General features: G+C 40.5%; 1 protein-coding gene across 1 annotated transcript; it reads right to left on the bottom strand.

Annotated features, from left to right (window-relative positions):
* Positions 1-3,920: 3,920 nt before the first annotated feature.
* LOC139442058 (uncharacterized) lies at positions 3,921-11,002 on the bottom strand. Its single transcript, XM_071222842.1, has 12 exons — positions 10,704-11,002; positions 9,072-9,125; positions 8,265-8,495; positions 7,824-7,877; positions 7,297-7,527; positions 6,951-7,004; positions 6,490-6,723; positions 6,230-6,283; positions 5,779-6,012; positions 4,694-4,813; positions 4,474-4,563; positions 3,921-4,047 (listed from the first exon to the last, which is right to left on the bottom strand). Exons 1-11 carry the CDS (start codon positions 10,887-10,889, stop codon positions 4,474-4,476), a joined length of 1,542 nt encoding a protein of 513 aa, XP_071078943.1. The 5' UTR covers positions 10,890-11,002; the 3' UTR covers positions 3,921-4,047.
* Positions 11,003-14,643: the final 3,641 nt, after the last annotated feature.

The following is a 14,643-nucleotide window of genomic DNA, read 5'->3' as shown; positions in this document are numbered from 1 at the left end:
CGTCGCCTCAGATGTGCAGGGATTGTCGCCAGAAGACCCGCCAGACATCCCATTTTGACAGGAAACCACCGCCAAGCACGTCTACAGTGGTGCAGACAGCGTCTACGCTGGACGGCCATGAGGTGGGGACAAGTTCTATTCACTGACGAGTCTCGTTTTCACCTCAGCCACAGCGATGGACGGATTCGAGTGTACCGACGTCGAGGTGAACGTTACGTCAATCATTGTGTCATGAAAGAAGATCGGTTCGGGGGCGGACTTCAGAAAATGCGTGATTGGTATGGGGTGGGGTGGGATTACAGCAAGACAGAGGACCCGTTTGATGGTGGTAGAGGGAAATCTCAATTAACAGCGCTACCGCGACGCGACGAGATCATCGGCCCTGTTGTTCTACCGTTTTTGCGTCGCCCGGCCTCATATTGCTCGACTTGTTCAGGATTCTCTTCACCAAAACAACGCGAAAGTCATCCCCTGGTCGGCTGTCTCCCCTGATCTCTCACCAATCGAGCACATGTGGGATGAGATGGATCGGCGCCTTCGACGTCAACCACGTGTTCCACAGACACTCCAGGAACTTAAGTCAAAAATGCTCCAGCAGATATGGACAGATATCCCACAGAACTTTGTGCGATGCCTGGTCCAATCTATGAGACGAAGAGGTATTGCTTGCATCGCAACCAGATGTGGACACACATGCTATTGATTCGTAAATTTTCTGAAGTCAGTATGGCAAATTAAACCATTTGAACACTTACAGGAGTCTTTTATCTGTTGCAAACCGAAATTGTTTCAGATTTGGTAAAAAACATAACTTTGCACTTTGCATTGTCACAGGAACTTTTGTTGTTCAGTATATATATCAATTCATGTTTAATGAAGGGATGCTTCCTCTTCATAAAGCCTAAACCCATCGTATTGCTTGTATTCATTAAGTTTAGATAGGGGAGATAGAGTTCCAGAGGTGTTAGTGGGGGTCACTCACATCAGCTGTAAACACTGGTGGACAGAACAAGATAAAAAAAAAGCCAGAATCTCATTTGTGAGCCCTCGGAATTTGTACAGACCTTAGAGCTGAGGCAATCTAGACTTGCTAAATCATCTAGACTTGAGTTGGACTCTGGGAGACAAGGTTCAGGACAAGTTGTCGTGAAGTTTACAGAGAAAACAATAGATGAAATGCTGGACTTCCTCATTGATAAATAACATTTATGTGGAATTTAGGGATAAGACATCAAGGCAAGAAATATGCTTCTCCATGATCACCAGTTGTGCTCCTCTTCTTGTGGATATCTTTCTTTATGCATATGAATCGTAATTTCTGCTCAGAATTTAGCTTAAGCTTAACTTAAGCTTCAGGTATATCGATGATCTGATACCCTTTAATAAATAGTCAAACAGCCAATGTCCTTCCACTAATTTACTCACTTTGAACTAGAAACAAAAGAGACAACCACCTCATCTGTTTCATATTCAGATATTTGCATAAAGATTCAATCGGGCATGCTCTTTCAACAAAGATTTCGAAGAGCCTCATACGACTCTTGCTCTGAAGCTGTTGCATCAAGGTTACAACATTCGAGGCCTCAGTAAAGTAAAGCTTTCAAAAGGTTTTATTGTAGACATGTGGATGACATTTCCAAATTTGACGCATCAGTGACAAAATTGATGTCCGATGCAATTGTCTATTTTGACCTATACCATATGTTCCCGTGTGATTCATAAACACATGCTCATGATAAAGTTGGAATCATACAATCGACTCGGCTTTATTGTAATATGGTATTGTATTTTATTGTTGAACAATGATTATAACTGTGTTACATTCTGTTGAGATTCGGTCGACGTTCATGACATTGTGTTTGGACAGTGATCAGTCGTCTGGAAGTTACTATCTTTAGATGCCAGTGTGGCGTGTAAACGTCCGGTAGGGCGTGGAATCATGCAGAAAATTCTCAAATATTCTAGTGCCGCTTGACTGGTAAGGGCATTGTGTAGAATTTTCAGTAGTTAGTGAGACTGTATATAAGGGGACAGCATGTTTACGTCTCTCTCACGAATTTTATGACACGGAACCAGCTTTCATGTGAGGATCACTCATCTCGCTCACTCACGAGCCTTGCCCATCTCGGAAGCCTGACCACTGTCATACTGGGTGAATATATCTTATTATCACTGACCTTTGCTATCACCACTGTATTTCTGTATTTGATACTTACCACTGCCATCATATTACATATTGCCATTGAATATTGTACCATCACTCTATTGTATACTGCCATTGTAATTGTTGTGCAGTAATTTGTATTGATTTGTAAACTTAGTTAATTTTGAAATAGTTTTGTTGATTGTATTCCACATATTGGCTGTTTGTTGGTTTCTCATTAAGTTCCTTTACGTACAGATGTCTGGGTGAATTTCAATTTATCAAATCGACATTCGATTCGTATTTCGAAAGCAACATAATTGAGCCCCTGTTTACGTTGGAAAATTGAGCTCCTAAACATTTAAAAAGATGCTGATCTCAAACCAGAATCCGCCCGTCCAGTGGCATAATGTTTCATAATCCATGTTCCAGACTGTGACATCTAGTCACTTTCACCTTATACTAAGTCTCATCAAATTTCGATAAAAAAAAACACACTCAAGTTAAAGGTTTTTGACATTTACTCAACATGCAGGTACCTTGACCTTCAATAAAGCAAGCTATTGCATTGTCATTTCATGAGTGAATGACCTTCAGACTGACCTTGGCATTTGATAGTCATTACATATAAGCAGAAGAATCTCTGCACTTATACATAGCAGACGTAATTCAAACTTAACGTGTCGCCTTTATTTGTTGGAACAAAATCAGAAAATGCACTATCGCGTAACTGGATGTCAGGAGCACTGCTTACCTTTTTGCGGAAACCTGTTGTCATCACTGATTGTCATATAATTTTCACACTTTATTTCACCTTCAATGTCACCCGATCATATGTCAGAAGAAATCCCTATGTGTGTATAGGAGATATATCGGGTACGAAGTCTCTAACATCAGCCACAAGTGTGCTGTTGGGAAAACCTATTGTGGTTTTGGCTGTGGCTGTGGCTCTTGCTTAAGAATTATTTGTCCACATGGTAACTCAAATCGAATCAAATCGCATTGCATTATATTACAGGTCACCGGATCAGCTTGCTTACAAACTGCCTCCTCGAGTTCATAAATAGAATACAACTAAAAGTTTGACAAAAAGCCATTCACTTGTACCACATGTTTCTGTGTTTATTTCAGGTAAACATTTGACTTTCCTTTGCACGTATTTGAGACGGGTGTCACCGGTGGGAAAGAATACGAAGTAATCCTGCCTGTTTGCATATTGACATTACCATCTCGTCCTATCGAGTGTAGATTTATAATCAGATTATTTGTCACAATACAGACATACGGACTGGCAGATTTTATTCAGTATAAGGTCAACTGCCTAAAATACACACAGTATAGTTATTGTCATTGTATAAATTACAGTATTGAAACATAATATGAGCTTGTGTCATATGTTGCCAATGATTTGCTTCTGTTTTTGTTTACATGATAAATAAACACTAAGTCTCTATTCGTTGAGATTATTATTGTAGGAAAATGAATACAGATTTGTTTTAACAATGTACATAATATACCTTCTTCTTAATTTTCTATAAATATGACATGTGAAGAATACATGGATATCATATTAATGGAGATTTGAATCGTTTATGAAACCTTTGGTGATGATCTTTCAGATGCATAACTGTATAACATGTGCTATCTGACGTATTTCCGTTTGTAAACATATATAAATTAATTAACACTGCTTCTCATGCAAATGATGTCCAGGATGCATATTCTTAACATATGAAATACCACTTAAAGTTAACACAGCTAGTACAATCAAATAGTATTTAGTGCAAAATGTTTATTTGTAAACAAAAACATGAACTATAAAAAATAACAACACTATATATTGACAAGAAAACAGCAAATCACTTGAAGAAGAGAGCACAGTCCGTGGATAGGTTTGAACCCATCTGAAAAGATATTCAGTCACACAATAAATATAATGTCAGAAGAACTATATCCGTATCAGAAAGAGAGCTTATCTAGGAAAGATTATCACTAATGACCTGGAGCAAGGCACACTTTTAGAGAATAACCGAGAGTTATGAGGAATTATTGGTAAGTTTGAGTTGCGAGCAGGTCATTCTAAATATTACATGTAGTTTCTTTGTTTCTGAGAAAATGCAGCTGCATGAGGGCTTCCTGTGGAGACATCAGCTCAGTTGGCCTGACGTCGTTTATGACGTCATGAACCACCGGCATCTTTGCAAACAATGAAAACAAAGGAACAATTGGAAAACAAACCAATCAGAATTAAGTAAATAATGCTCAGTGAGATTAACTGAAAATAATATTCTCTATCTCTGTGTCCCTATGGGTAAAACAATATAGCATACCTAGGACAGTTGTCCACATGAGTCGGATACCAGCTGATATTTAGGATCACTCCATGCCTGGTACCACACCGACACCGTGCACGTCATACGCTGCAGCAAAGAAACAAAGACTCACCAACCTAAATAACAAAGACTTAGTAAAACAAAACAAGCCATAATGAGAAATCTTATTTTCCCCGACACCTTGTTTCTGAAGAACATGGCCCTTATCTCTGTTTACCTGGGGCATGCTGTTGCTGGCGGGACAGTCGCTGATTCCTTTGCCGGTGCTGTCGTCGTTGTTCATGCAAGAGGATGTCACAAGGTGAAGGTCAAACGAGTACTTGATGCCAGCCACAACCTGTAGACAGTCAAATTGATCTTCAACAACAGAATAACATGACCTTACGTCAAATACAACACCTAGAGGTTTCGATAGTGTAGGCTACCAAAGGTTATATCTTTGGAGCAATCATTAGGCGTTCCTTGTATTCCAACATGAACACACACGAATAGCCCGGTTTCAAGTAAACGGCCTTAAAGAGTGATAATTTGATGTTAAGGCTTATGGGGACAATTTATTTGCCTAATAGTTCATATAATCAAGCTGAGGGGTAGATCATTTCATTTCACGGTTGGTGATATAAAAATGTTGGGAAAAGATAGATTTGTATGACCCACGTCGCACTTAAACTTTACCAGCCACCAACCACGTTAGACAGCAAACAAATACACTGTGCCACCACTCCCATCTGATGTTTTAATTATCAATAATGACGTCTGTGTTAACAAAACTAAAGAGAGTGTATAAATACGTTAATTGTTATGACTTCTTATATTATGCTGCGTGTCCAGATGTGCAGATACCAACAGTGTATATTCCTAATGGAAGACGACCTGTGAAGATCCAGGTTAGAATAGGTCTTCAACAACCCATGCTTGTCGCAAGAGGCGACTAACTGGATCGCATGGTCAGGTTCCATCAATACCAATCAGAGATCACACCACAATTTGAGAACAAGTTATTTCGTTGAATTGGTTGATGCATGTCATCATGTCACAAATGCGTGAATTGATGCTCATGATACCATTCACTGCATTGTCAGTTCCAGACTCGATGATTTAGAGACCGCCGTCATATAGTTTGACTATTGCTGAGTATGGTGTTTAACAACAAATAAACAAAACATAATGGAAGTCACAGCTTCGGTAGTAATAATAGGGTCTCAAACGTTGCATCATTGGTTTAATTCTTAGGGATTCCTCGTATTCCTTTTGATGAAAGAACTGACTGACGATGATCTCGTTCAGTGTTGTGGGGTATACCTGTTGTGTGACGTGGTCCACTTTCTCAGTCACCATCCGGAACATGTTGTTCATCTTTCCGTTCAAAGCGTCTTCAACAAACGACACAGCTTGTTGCACTGGAGCCGTGAGATTGGCGGGCTCCACACCTCCCAGAAAAAGACCTCTCTTGCTGACAGCGGAGCATTTGTGCTCTGTCACCTTCTTTGTGTTAGTCCAGGATTGGTACCATACCCTCACTTCACACATCTGGGTCTGGGGGTATACAGCACAACCATTAACAGAGTGAGTGAGTGTGCTTTACTGTCAGTTTACAAATATCACAGCTTCAGTTTGAGAGAGAACTTAAGAGCAATAACAAAACCCGTGTATAAAGCGGTGTTCTTCTTATGAAAAATGGCATACTCATTTTACATCCTCAATCTCATAGTGCCCAACTAGTTACAACTCCTGAAAACAAATCTTAGCTCACCTTATCTCCATTCTGAAGACTCAGGGTAAGAATGTAGTTAATACCGGAGACGATCTGAAAGAAAGACATTTTTTAGACGTCGTGCGTCTGAAACCATTTCTTTGACACATACATGAATGGGTATAATGTGATGATTGTAGGTCTACACGCAAAAAAGCGTTCCAAAGAACGTATTTGAACAATGTATTTCCATTATCTGTTCTTCAACACTTTCCTATGCATTATTGAATAATGACACACATTAACAGAAACGTCCGTACTTGTTTTCTGGCGTTAACAACTTTGACTAGAGAGTTCTGTTCTCCTTGAAGTCCGTTGATCTCCGTGACAGCGAAGTTGGCCACTTCCTGAATCTCTGCACTGTTGACGTCCACAGCAGTCACGCCCCCGAGAAGACCCACTGCACGCTTTGTCACCTGGGTACAGCTGTGCTGTGTCATCTCCACTTTGTTGAGCCAGGGCTGAGACCAGACCTTCACGCTACAGATTTGGGTCTGAGGGCAGACAGGAGACATAATGATCAGGTAACAGGTGTAGAATAGAGGCATAGTTGTACAGGTGTAGCGTTACAGGTGTACCGCTGAGAATGTTTCTTACTACTGTCCAGATCTTCACGCTACAGATCTAGATCTAGATCTAGAAGGGGGCATATTAGTCAGGTAACATTTAGATTTAAAATGTATCTGACATCTATCAAAACAAATAACATAACAGAACTCACCTTGTCCCCTTCCTTAATACGTATGGCCAGGACGTAGCTCACTCCAGCAACAACCTGAGACGTTTGAAGAAACGTTTGAAGAATTATAAAGGACATGCATTGTTCACTGTGTGTACTACCTGTATAATTATGTACTGCTTCAGAAATAGCTTATGTAAAGCTCAGGCAACCTCTCACAATATTTGTCACAGAAATATCATGATTGCATGCTGCTTCTTGTATAGGCCTGACACAATACCATTTTCCTTGATACAAATAAGCTTTGGTTATGGGACATGTATACAGCCATACGATCTTGTAGAATTATGAATAATATGTACATGTGTCAAGTCAATGCTGGCCTTACTTGAGTTTTGGCTGAGATAATTTGTTCCATGCTGTTCTGGGCACCCTGCAGTCCGTTGATCTTGCCGAGAGCAAAGTTGGCTATGTTCAGTACTTCAAGGCTGTTGACGTCCACGTTGGTCAGACCCCCGGGCATCCCGTCCCGTTTGATGGCAGTAGTGCAGCTATGGTGGGTCAGCTTGGTCATGTGGGTCCAGGGCTGGTCCCAGATGGTCAAGTCACAGATCTGGGTCTGTAACAAAGTCATCGATTACATGACCGTGACGAATGGTCAGATGTATTGACTGGACACAGTGATCCATTACACGACTAGGGCGAGTAGTTAAATGTATTGGGTGGAATTAGCTCAGCTTCAGTTCTCGCTATTCATATCACATTGCCGAGTAAACTCCAAATATATAAGTCCTCGGCAAACACGGTTGAGCTAGAGTAGCTTGACGGGTTTGTGAAACCCTCTCCATTGTCTAATAGATACTATTCGTCATAAGAAATCTGTGCTAAAAACACATTATTCCATATGAGACATACCTGGGTTCCATCAATCAGGCGGATCTTCAGAATGTAGTTGGTGCCAGCAACCACCTGAAATAAGATAAGATTGTTGTGTTGACGCCAGAGAAAACTCAGATCTTCTCTTAATAATGAAATGTAAACAATATCTGAAACAGTGAAATCAATAAACGAAAACAAACATTAAAATTTGAAAAGATGTTATAATCGATACTGCAGTTGGAAAACACATATTTATAAATTATGTTATACCATACTATCTACTTTGTAAACGGCGACCTATAACATGAGACACCAATATTAGACACCAATATTAGGTGAGTTATCGAAGAAGAATTTGTCGCATGACAAATTATACGGCGACCTTAGCCCTAGACCTATACCAGGAGACACCAATATTAGTTGAGTTATGGAAGAAGAATTTGTCAAATGAAAAATTATATCCGCCTTCTTACATACCTGGGTCTTGGCAGAGATGACTTGTCCCAGACTGTTTTGGGCCCCCTGTAGGCCGTTCAGTGTAGTCACAGCAAAGGTCGCGATCCTCTGGATATCTACACGGTTGACATCGACGGAGGTTGGAGCACCAACAAGCACGGCCCGCTTGCTGCGTGTAGTACATGCATGATGGGTAACACGCTTGTCGTTCAGCCATGCACGTGACCAGATGGTGACAGTGCAGATCTGGGTCTAGAACACATCACCGCAATTATGCCATAAGGATTTGAAAAAAAGAAAATTAAATCAAACACAATCGTGGTGATTCAAGTACAGAATCGGTCCCCATTACAAGTGAGCCGCTTTAATCATGGCAACACCATCTGAAATGGAGTCCCTGGTTCGAATCCACACATGGTAACATTGTGTTAAGTGCATTCTGGGTGCCCCTCCATATGGATGGGATATTGTTAAAAGCGGCGTCATCAGCGTTTGATCCTACTCGTCTGCAACACTTCGCGGGACCCTAAAACACCCATCTGCGTCCCATGGAATCGTCTGGACCAACAAGGACAGAAGCAACAACAGTTGGGATGATGTCTCCAGATGTTGATGGGCAGCAGACGCAGTGAATGAGAATGAGAGACCAATGATAACTATCAACTATTCATGAGCGGGATGTCCACAATTCACGGGTCTTAACATACGGGTATATAACGGATAGCTCCTGAGCGTTGAAATCTTAAGAGCTGATTCATCTAATAATGAGGACATGTAAGCTTAGTGAGTGCTGGCATATCAGTGAGTTAAAATCTGAAGAGAACTCACCTGCTGTCCGTTCTGTATCTCGAGGGTCAGTAAGTAGTTGACGCCAGAGACAACCTGTGAAGGAGAAGAAAAACCTCAGCAGCTGAAACACAACTCTCGTGTTCCAAACACGGATATGGCGAAGTATAGGCCAATCATAATATTGAGTTCAAATTATCAACATTGGAAAACATAGTACAGAACTATAAATCACACGCATTATAGTAAGCTGTGTTTGAACGAGGCAAACCAGTAAGCGATAGCATGAGCAAAGATCCGCTATCGGGGCCTGATGGCACGCGGTCAGAGCTTGACCAACCCCTCCTGTTGGCTCTCAAACCAAGCTTGGGATGCAGGAAACCTAATCTCCCCCAGAGTCCTCACCAGGTTCCCAACTAATAAAAATAAGGCTGTAATAAGTATGACAATAATAAAAAGACCAACCCCTGGATTTACATGAAATGCGTTAGTTCTCAGAATAAGATTACGTTTAGTTGAGTCAAATATACAATTTAATTTATTTATATATGATGACATCCTTATATATCTTTTTTATTCACGTTACCTAAATTCAATCCAAAAATAGTTATTGTCCATTTTTTATAAGCATAAAATCTATTTTTTCGCAAAAACAAATGCTGGACTACCACCTTGATAACATCAATGTACACTTTGGAGGTAGAACATTTGAGCACCATTTCTGCTCCCCTACTAGATGATCTGGTTCTGTATGCATATGAATCGGAGTTTCTCGTCGGATTGGTAAAGTAAAAAAAAGGTAATTTATCAAAGAGGTTTAACTTTAGCTTCAGGTATATCGATGATCTGATGTTGTTCAATAACAATCATTTAGCCAATTACCTCCCACTGTTTTACCCACCTGAGCTACAAATAAAGGAGACCAGTGAGACCGCCTCGTCTGTTTCATATTTCGATCTATGCATAAAGATTCAGAGTGACAAAACATTTTCCGAAAGACTGTATGACTTTCCCTTCATATCGAGCAATATTCCTGCAGCTCAAGCCCGTGGTGTCTACAATCACATGTTTTGAGGTTCAATCGAGAATGCTCTCAAAATTACAAAGAGCGCCATGCAACTCTTGCTTAGAAGCTGTTTGATGAAGTTTGCAACATTCAGGGTCTCAGTTAAGCTTTCAAAATATTTTATGGTAGACATGTGGAGGACATTTCCAAATTTGACGCATCAGTGACAAGAATGATGTTTGATACAATTCCCTATTTTGACTTGTACCGTATGTTCCCGTGTTTTTAAAGGTTAACAATTTACTTGCCTTTGCATGTGTTTGTGACGGTTGCCACGGGTGGGGCATGTCACGCTCCCCTTTTCGCGAACACCTGGTATCATCACTATTTGATAGTGATTCATTAACGGATACTTATGATACAGTCGGAATCACACAATCATCTCTGCTTTTTGGCAGGCATGTCTTATTAATATGGAAAATAGATTGTCGCTTATATCTACACCACTCTTAGCAATATTCTAACAATATCACGGCGGAGGACACTAGAAATGAGCTTCCGACATTGTACTCATTTCAGGACTCGAACCCGAACCTTCGCCTTAACCACTAGGCTACCCCGCCGTCCCTATTTAATGCAGAGGTAAAAACAGACATATAGACACCTACTTGAGTTTTAGCATCCACGACAGACACCAGAGTGTTCTGTGACCCGAGGAGCGTGTTCAGCTGGGTTAGGGCGAAGCTTGCCATCTGCTGAATGTCGTCCCTGTTCACGTCGACAGCCACGGGGCCGCCTATGAGTTGAGACGTGGCTAGTGGTAACACCACAAGGACCAGTGCTAGTATGTTCATTCTTTGTGTAAGTAAAGTGGAACTATGTACCCTACGGATATTGACTCCTATATATATGTGAAAACCGTCCCACGTTCAGCTGTTGTGTCCCAAGGCTGGTTGTGTGTGCGTGGTGATTGTCGTCTACTGTGTCAGGTGACTCACGGCATCCGAGGTCAGCGATAACTTTTTCTGTTGCTTAATATGTAGTATTACTTTCTACATGCCTGATGAAATGCCAACTGAGCCTAAATCTTAAAACAACACGAATCACTTACATGAATTTCATTGAATCATTTTACGTTGATATTTGAATGATAGGTAAGTAAAGGTAGATATTCATGTAATCAATTGAAGGTTTCGTTTTTAGTTTTAAGGGCATATGGTAGGACAATCGTGAAAGTCTTAGTATCTGTAGATATGTTTCCTGGGGATCAGTTACCTGCCGGTACTGGTCTTATCTCTGACGTAGATTAACCGTGTTTTTGTATGGACTTGTGATGTGGTCGTTATTTCGCAACTCCAATACATAAATAAAACATATTCTGATTACAGTTTTAAGTGTATCGGTCATTTAGTGCTGATAGCGCGGAAACTGTACTCTGAGTTCGGACCTTTTCCTCTTGTTCTGTGTATTTGCATGATGAGATGCAGGAGGCATAACATCAAAACTGTCCTGGTTAACTTGAAGATAATATATTCTAAGAATTCACACACTACAAATAAAAACATGTTCAAAACAAAAATATGTTGGAGTATGTAATTTCAGTGTTGATTGTTTTGTTATTGGGGGTTTGGGAAGATTTTAGGTAAAGTTCCTAATTGAGAGGAGTCATTTTGCTGGCCCCCTGATCTTCCACATGAAACACGTTATTTAGATGGTTGTCCTTGTTTGAAGAGACAAGTGATTCGAGAATCAGTGGAGAGCTGTAGGCAGCGTCGGCGTATGTCTATGGCGCCATTCCATGTATATTCATGTGCTTCAGGCCTGGGATTATTATCGATTTTGCCTTAGTAAATGCTTGAAAACATAAATTATGGTACGATTCCGACTTTGCCATAAGCTTATGTGTAGGGGTACTGCAGTGCGGCGTCAGGCAATAAATACATATAGTTTTCTGCAAATTGTGTGGATGGCGGCTGCTACCGGTAGGGCAGGACATGCTTTCTATTTTTGCGACCACCTGGTGTCATCACTGATTTTCAGTGGTTTATTACGCCGAATAGAATCTGTTTCAAGACTGGTTATTCTTTCGTATTGACGTTTTATATGCACTTGAACTGGGACGATGTTTCTGCTGGTGGACTGAAGTCCCCGAGTTTCATCACATGATCTGTAGCATGTGATGGAACTGGGTCACTGACATAAAAAATGTTACTTCAAAACTGTCTCCCAAAGGTTATTCTCTTGCATTGAAAGTCTATATATATTATGATCATGAAAGGGTTTTGTCACTTTTATTTGACTCTCATTTGACCTTCGTCAGAAGAAATCTCTATGTGTGTATCAAATAGTTACGATACCACGTGTTTGCAAAAAGGTGAGTTTATCCTACTCCACCCTATGCACCATCACAAACACATGCAAAGGCAAGTCCATTTTTCAGCTGACCCGTGGAGATCCAGGTTAGAGTTGTTCTTCAGCAACCCATGCTTGTCATAATAGGCGACTAATGGGATCAGGTGGTTCAGGCTCGGAGACTTGGATGACGCATGTCATCGTATTCCAATTACGTGGATCGATGCTCATGATATCAATCACTGGACTGCCTGATCCAGACTCGATTATTTACAGACCGCCGCCATATTACTTAAGCTGCAGGTATAACGATGATGTCATATCATTCTATAACAATCAAATAGTCAATAACCGTCCACTGATTTACCCACCTGAACTATAAATAAAGGAGACCAGTGAGACTGTGAAACTGTATGGCAAGAGGGATGACTTCAACCTTCCAATAGTGATCTTTCCATTCATGTCGAGCAGTGTTACAGCAGCTCCAGCCTTTGATGTCTGCATTTAAAGTACAATCGAGCATGCTCTTTCTAACAAGATCTCAAAGAGCGTCATACGACTCTTGCTGAGAAATTGTTTGATCAAGGTTACAACATTCACGGCCTCAAAAAAACTTTCAGAAAGTTTGATGGTAGACATGTGGAGGACATTTCCAAATTTGACGCATCAGTGACAAAAATGATGTCTGATGCAATTCTCTATTTTGACTTGTGCCACCAGTTGGACAGGATAGCTCACCTTTTTGCGTACACCTGGTATGATTACCATTTGATAGTGATTCCTAAACATGATATAGTCGGAATCGTACAATCGACTCTGCTTAATGCAGAGATAGTGGATATGGTTTTGTCACTTTATTTATTGTAATATGGAAGTGTATTGTATTGTTGAGATTCAGGAGACGCTCATTCCATTGTGTTTGGACAGTGATCAGTGGTCAGGAAGGTACTATATTTAGACGCTAGTGTGGCGTGTAAACTTCCGTTAGGCCGTGGACCATTCTAGTGCCGCTTGACAGGTGAGGGCACTGTGTACAAATTTCCAGTAGTTAGTGAGGCTGTTAATAAGGGGACAAGAGCGTGTTTACGTCTCTCTCACGAATTTCATCACATCGGAACCAGCTTTCATGTGAGGATCACTCATCATCCCCGATTCCATGTCTAGCCCATCTCGAAAACCTGACCACTGTCACCGCTGGGTGAATATATGTTATTATCACTGACTGTTGCTATCACCAATGTATTTTTGTATTTGATACTAACCACTGCCATCATATTACATACTGTCAATGAATATTATACTACCACTCTTTTAACTTCTGTCATTGAAATTTCTGTGTCGTAATTTGTATTGATTTGTAAACTTAGTTTATTTTGTGACATAATTGTTGAATGATTGTATACCACTTGTTGTTTGTTGGTTGGTTTCTCACTAAGTTCTAACCCAGATTTCTGGGTTATTTTCAATTTGGGAATCGACACATAACTTAATTTGAAAAAAATTAATTGAGCCAATGTTTACGTTGGAAACTTAACTGAGCTCCTGAACATTAAAAAAAGCTAATCTCAAACCAGAATCCACCCGTCCAGTGGCATAGCGTTTTCATAATATTTACAGGTTTCAGACTGTGCCATCCAGTCACCTTCACCTTATAAGTCTCGTCAAAGTTCGATCAAAAATACTCAAGTTAAAGGTTTTGGACATCTACTGAACATGGAGTTACCTTGACCTTCAATAAAGCAATCTATTGCATTGTCATTTCATGAGTGAATGACCTTCAGACTGATCTTGGCATTTGATACAGTCATTACATAAGATGTGCGTTTTCACGCCTTGTTTATTCCGAGTGACTTTCAGCTCGGACTTGTGAAATCAAATCAAGGCTATTTGGCCTAGAAGTTTAACTTAAGCATTAGGAATAGCGTTGTCCATGGTCAAATGGCCAAATTTTCCCCCAGCCGTTGGTGTCACATTTCACAGCCTTTGAGGAACAACTGAGCATGGTCTTCTACAAAATATTCAAAGCGCGCCATACGGCTCTTCCTCAAAAGTTGTTTGATCAGTGTCACAACATTCAAGACCTAACAAAAGCCTTCAAAACGTTTTATCATAGATATGTTGAGAGCATTTCCAAATTTGACGCATCAATGACAAAAGTGTTTCTATGTTTTATTTCAGGTGAACCTTTGACTTGCCTTGCATGTGTTTGTGATGGGTACTTATAAGCAGAAGAATCTCTGCACTTATACATAGCAG

This window comes from Haliotis cracherodii, unplaced genomic scaffold (assembly GCF_022045235.1).
Source record: "Haliotis cracherodii isolate W230 unplaced genomic scaffold, xgHalCrac1.p SCAF_5, whole genome shotgun sequence".
Lineage (NCBI taxonomy): Eukaryota > Metazoa > Mollusca > Gastropoda > Lepetellida > Haliotidae > Haliotis > Haliotis cracherodii.
This window is presented reverse-complemented; position numbering and strand designations above follow the sequence as displayed.

Excerpts from the sequence above, each read along its gene's own strand:
- LOC139442058 (XM_071222842.1), bottom strand. The coding sequence starts at position 10,889 with ATGAACATACTAGCACTGGTCCTTGTGGTGTTACCACTAGCCACGTCT. Across the intron at positions 9,126-10,703 it reads TCGTGGATGCTAAAACTCAA|GTTGTCTCTGGCGTCAACTA; the intron begins GTAGGTGTCTAT and ends TCTCCTTCACAG. Across the intron at positions 8,496-9,071 it reads AGATACAGAACGGACAGCAG|ACCCAGATCTGCACTGTCAC; the intron begins GTGAGTTCTCTT and ends GATGTGTTCTAG.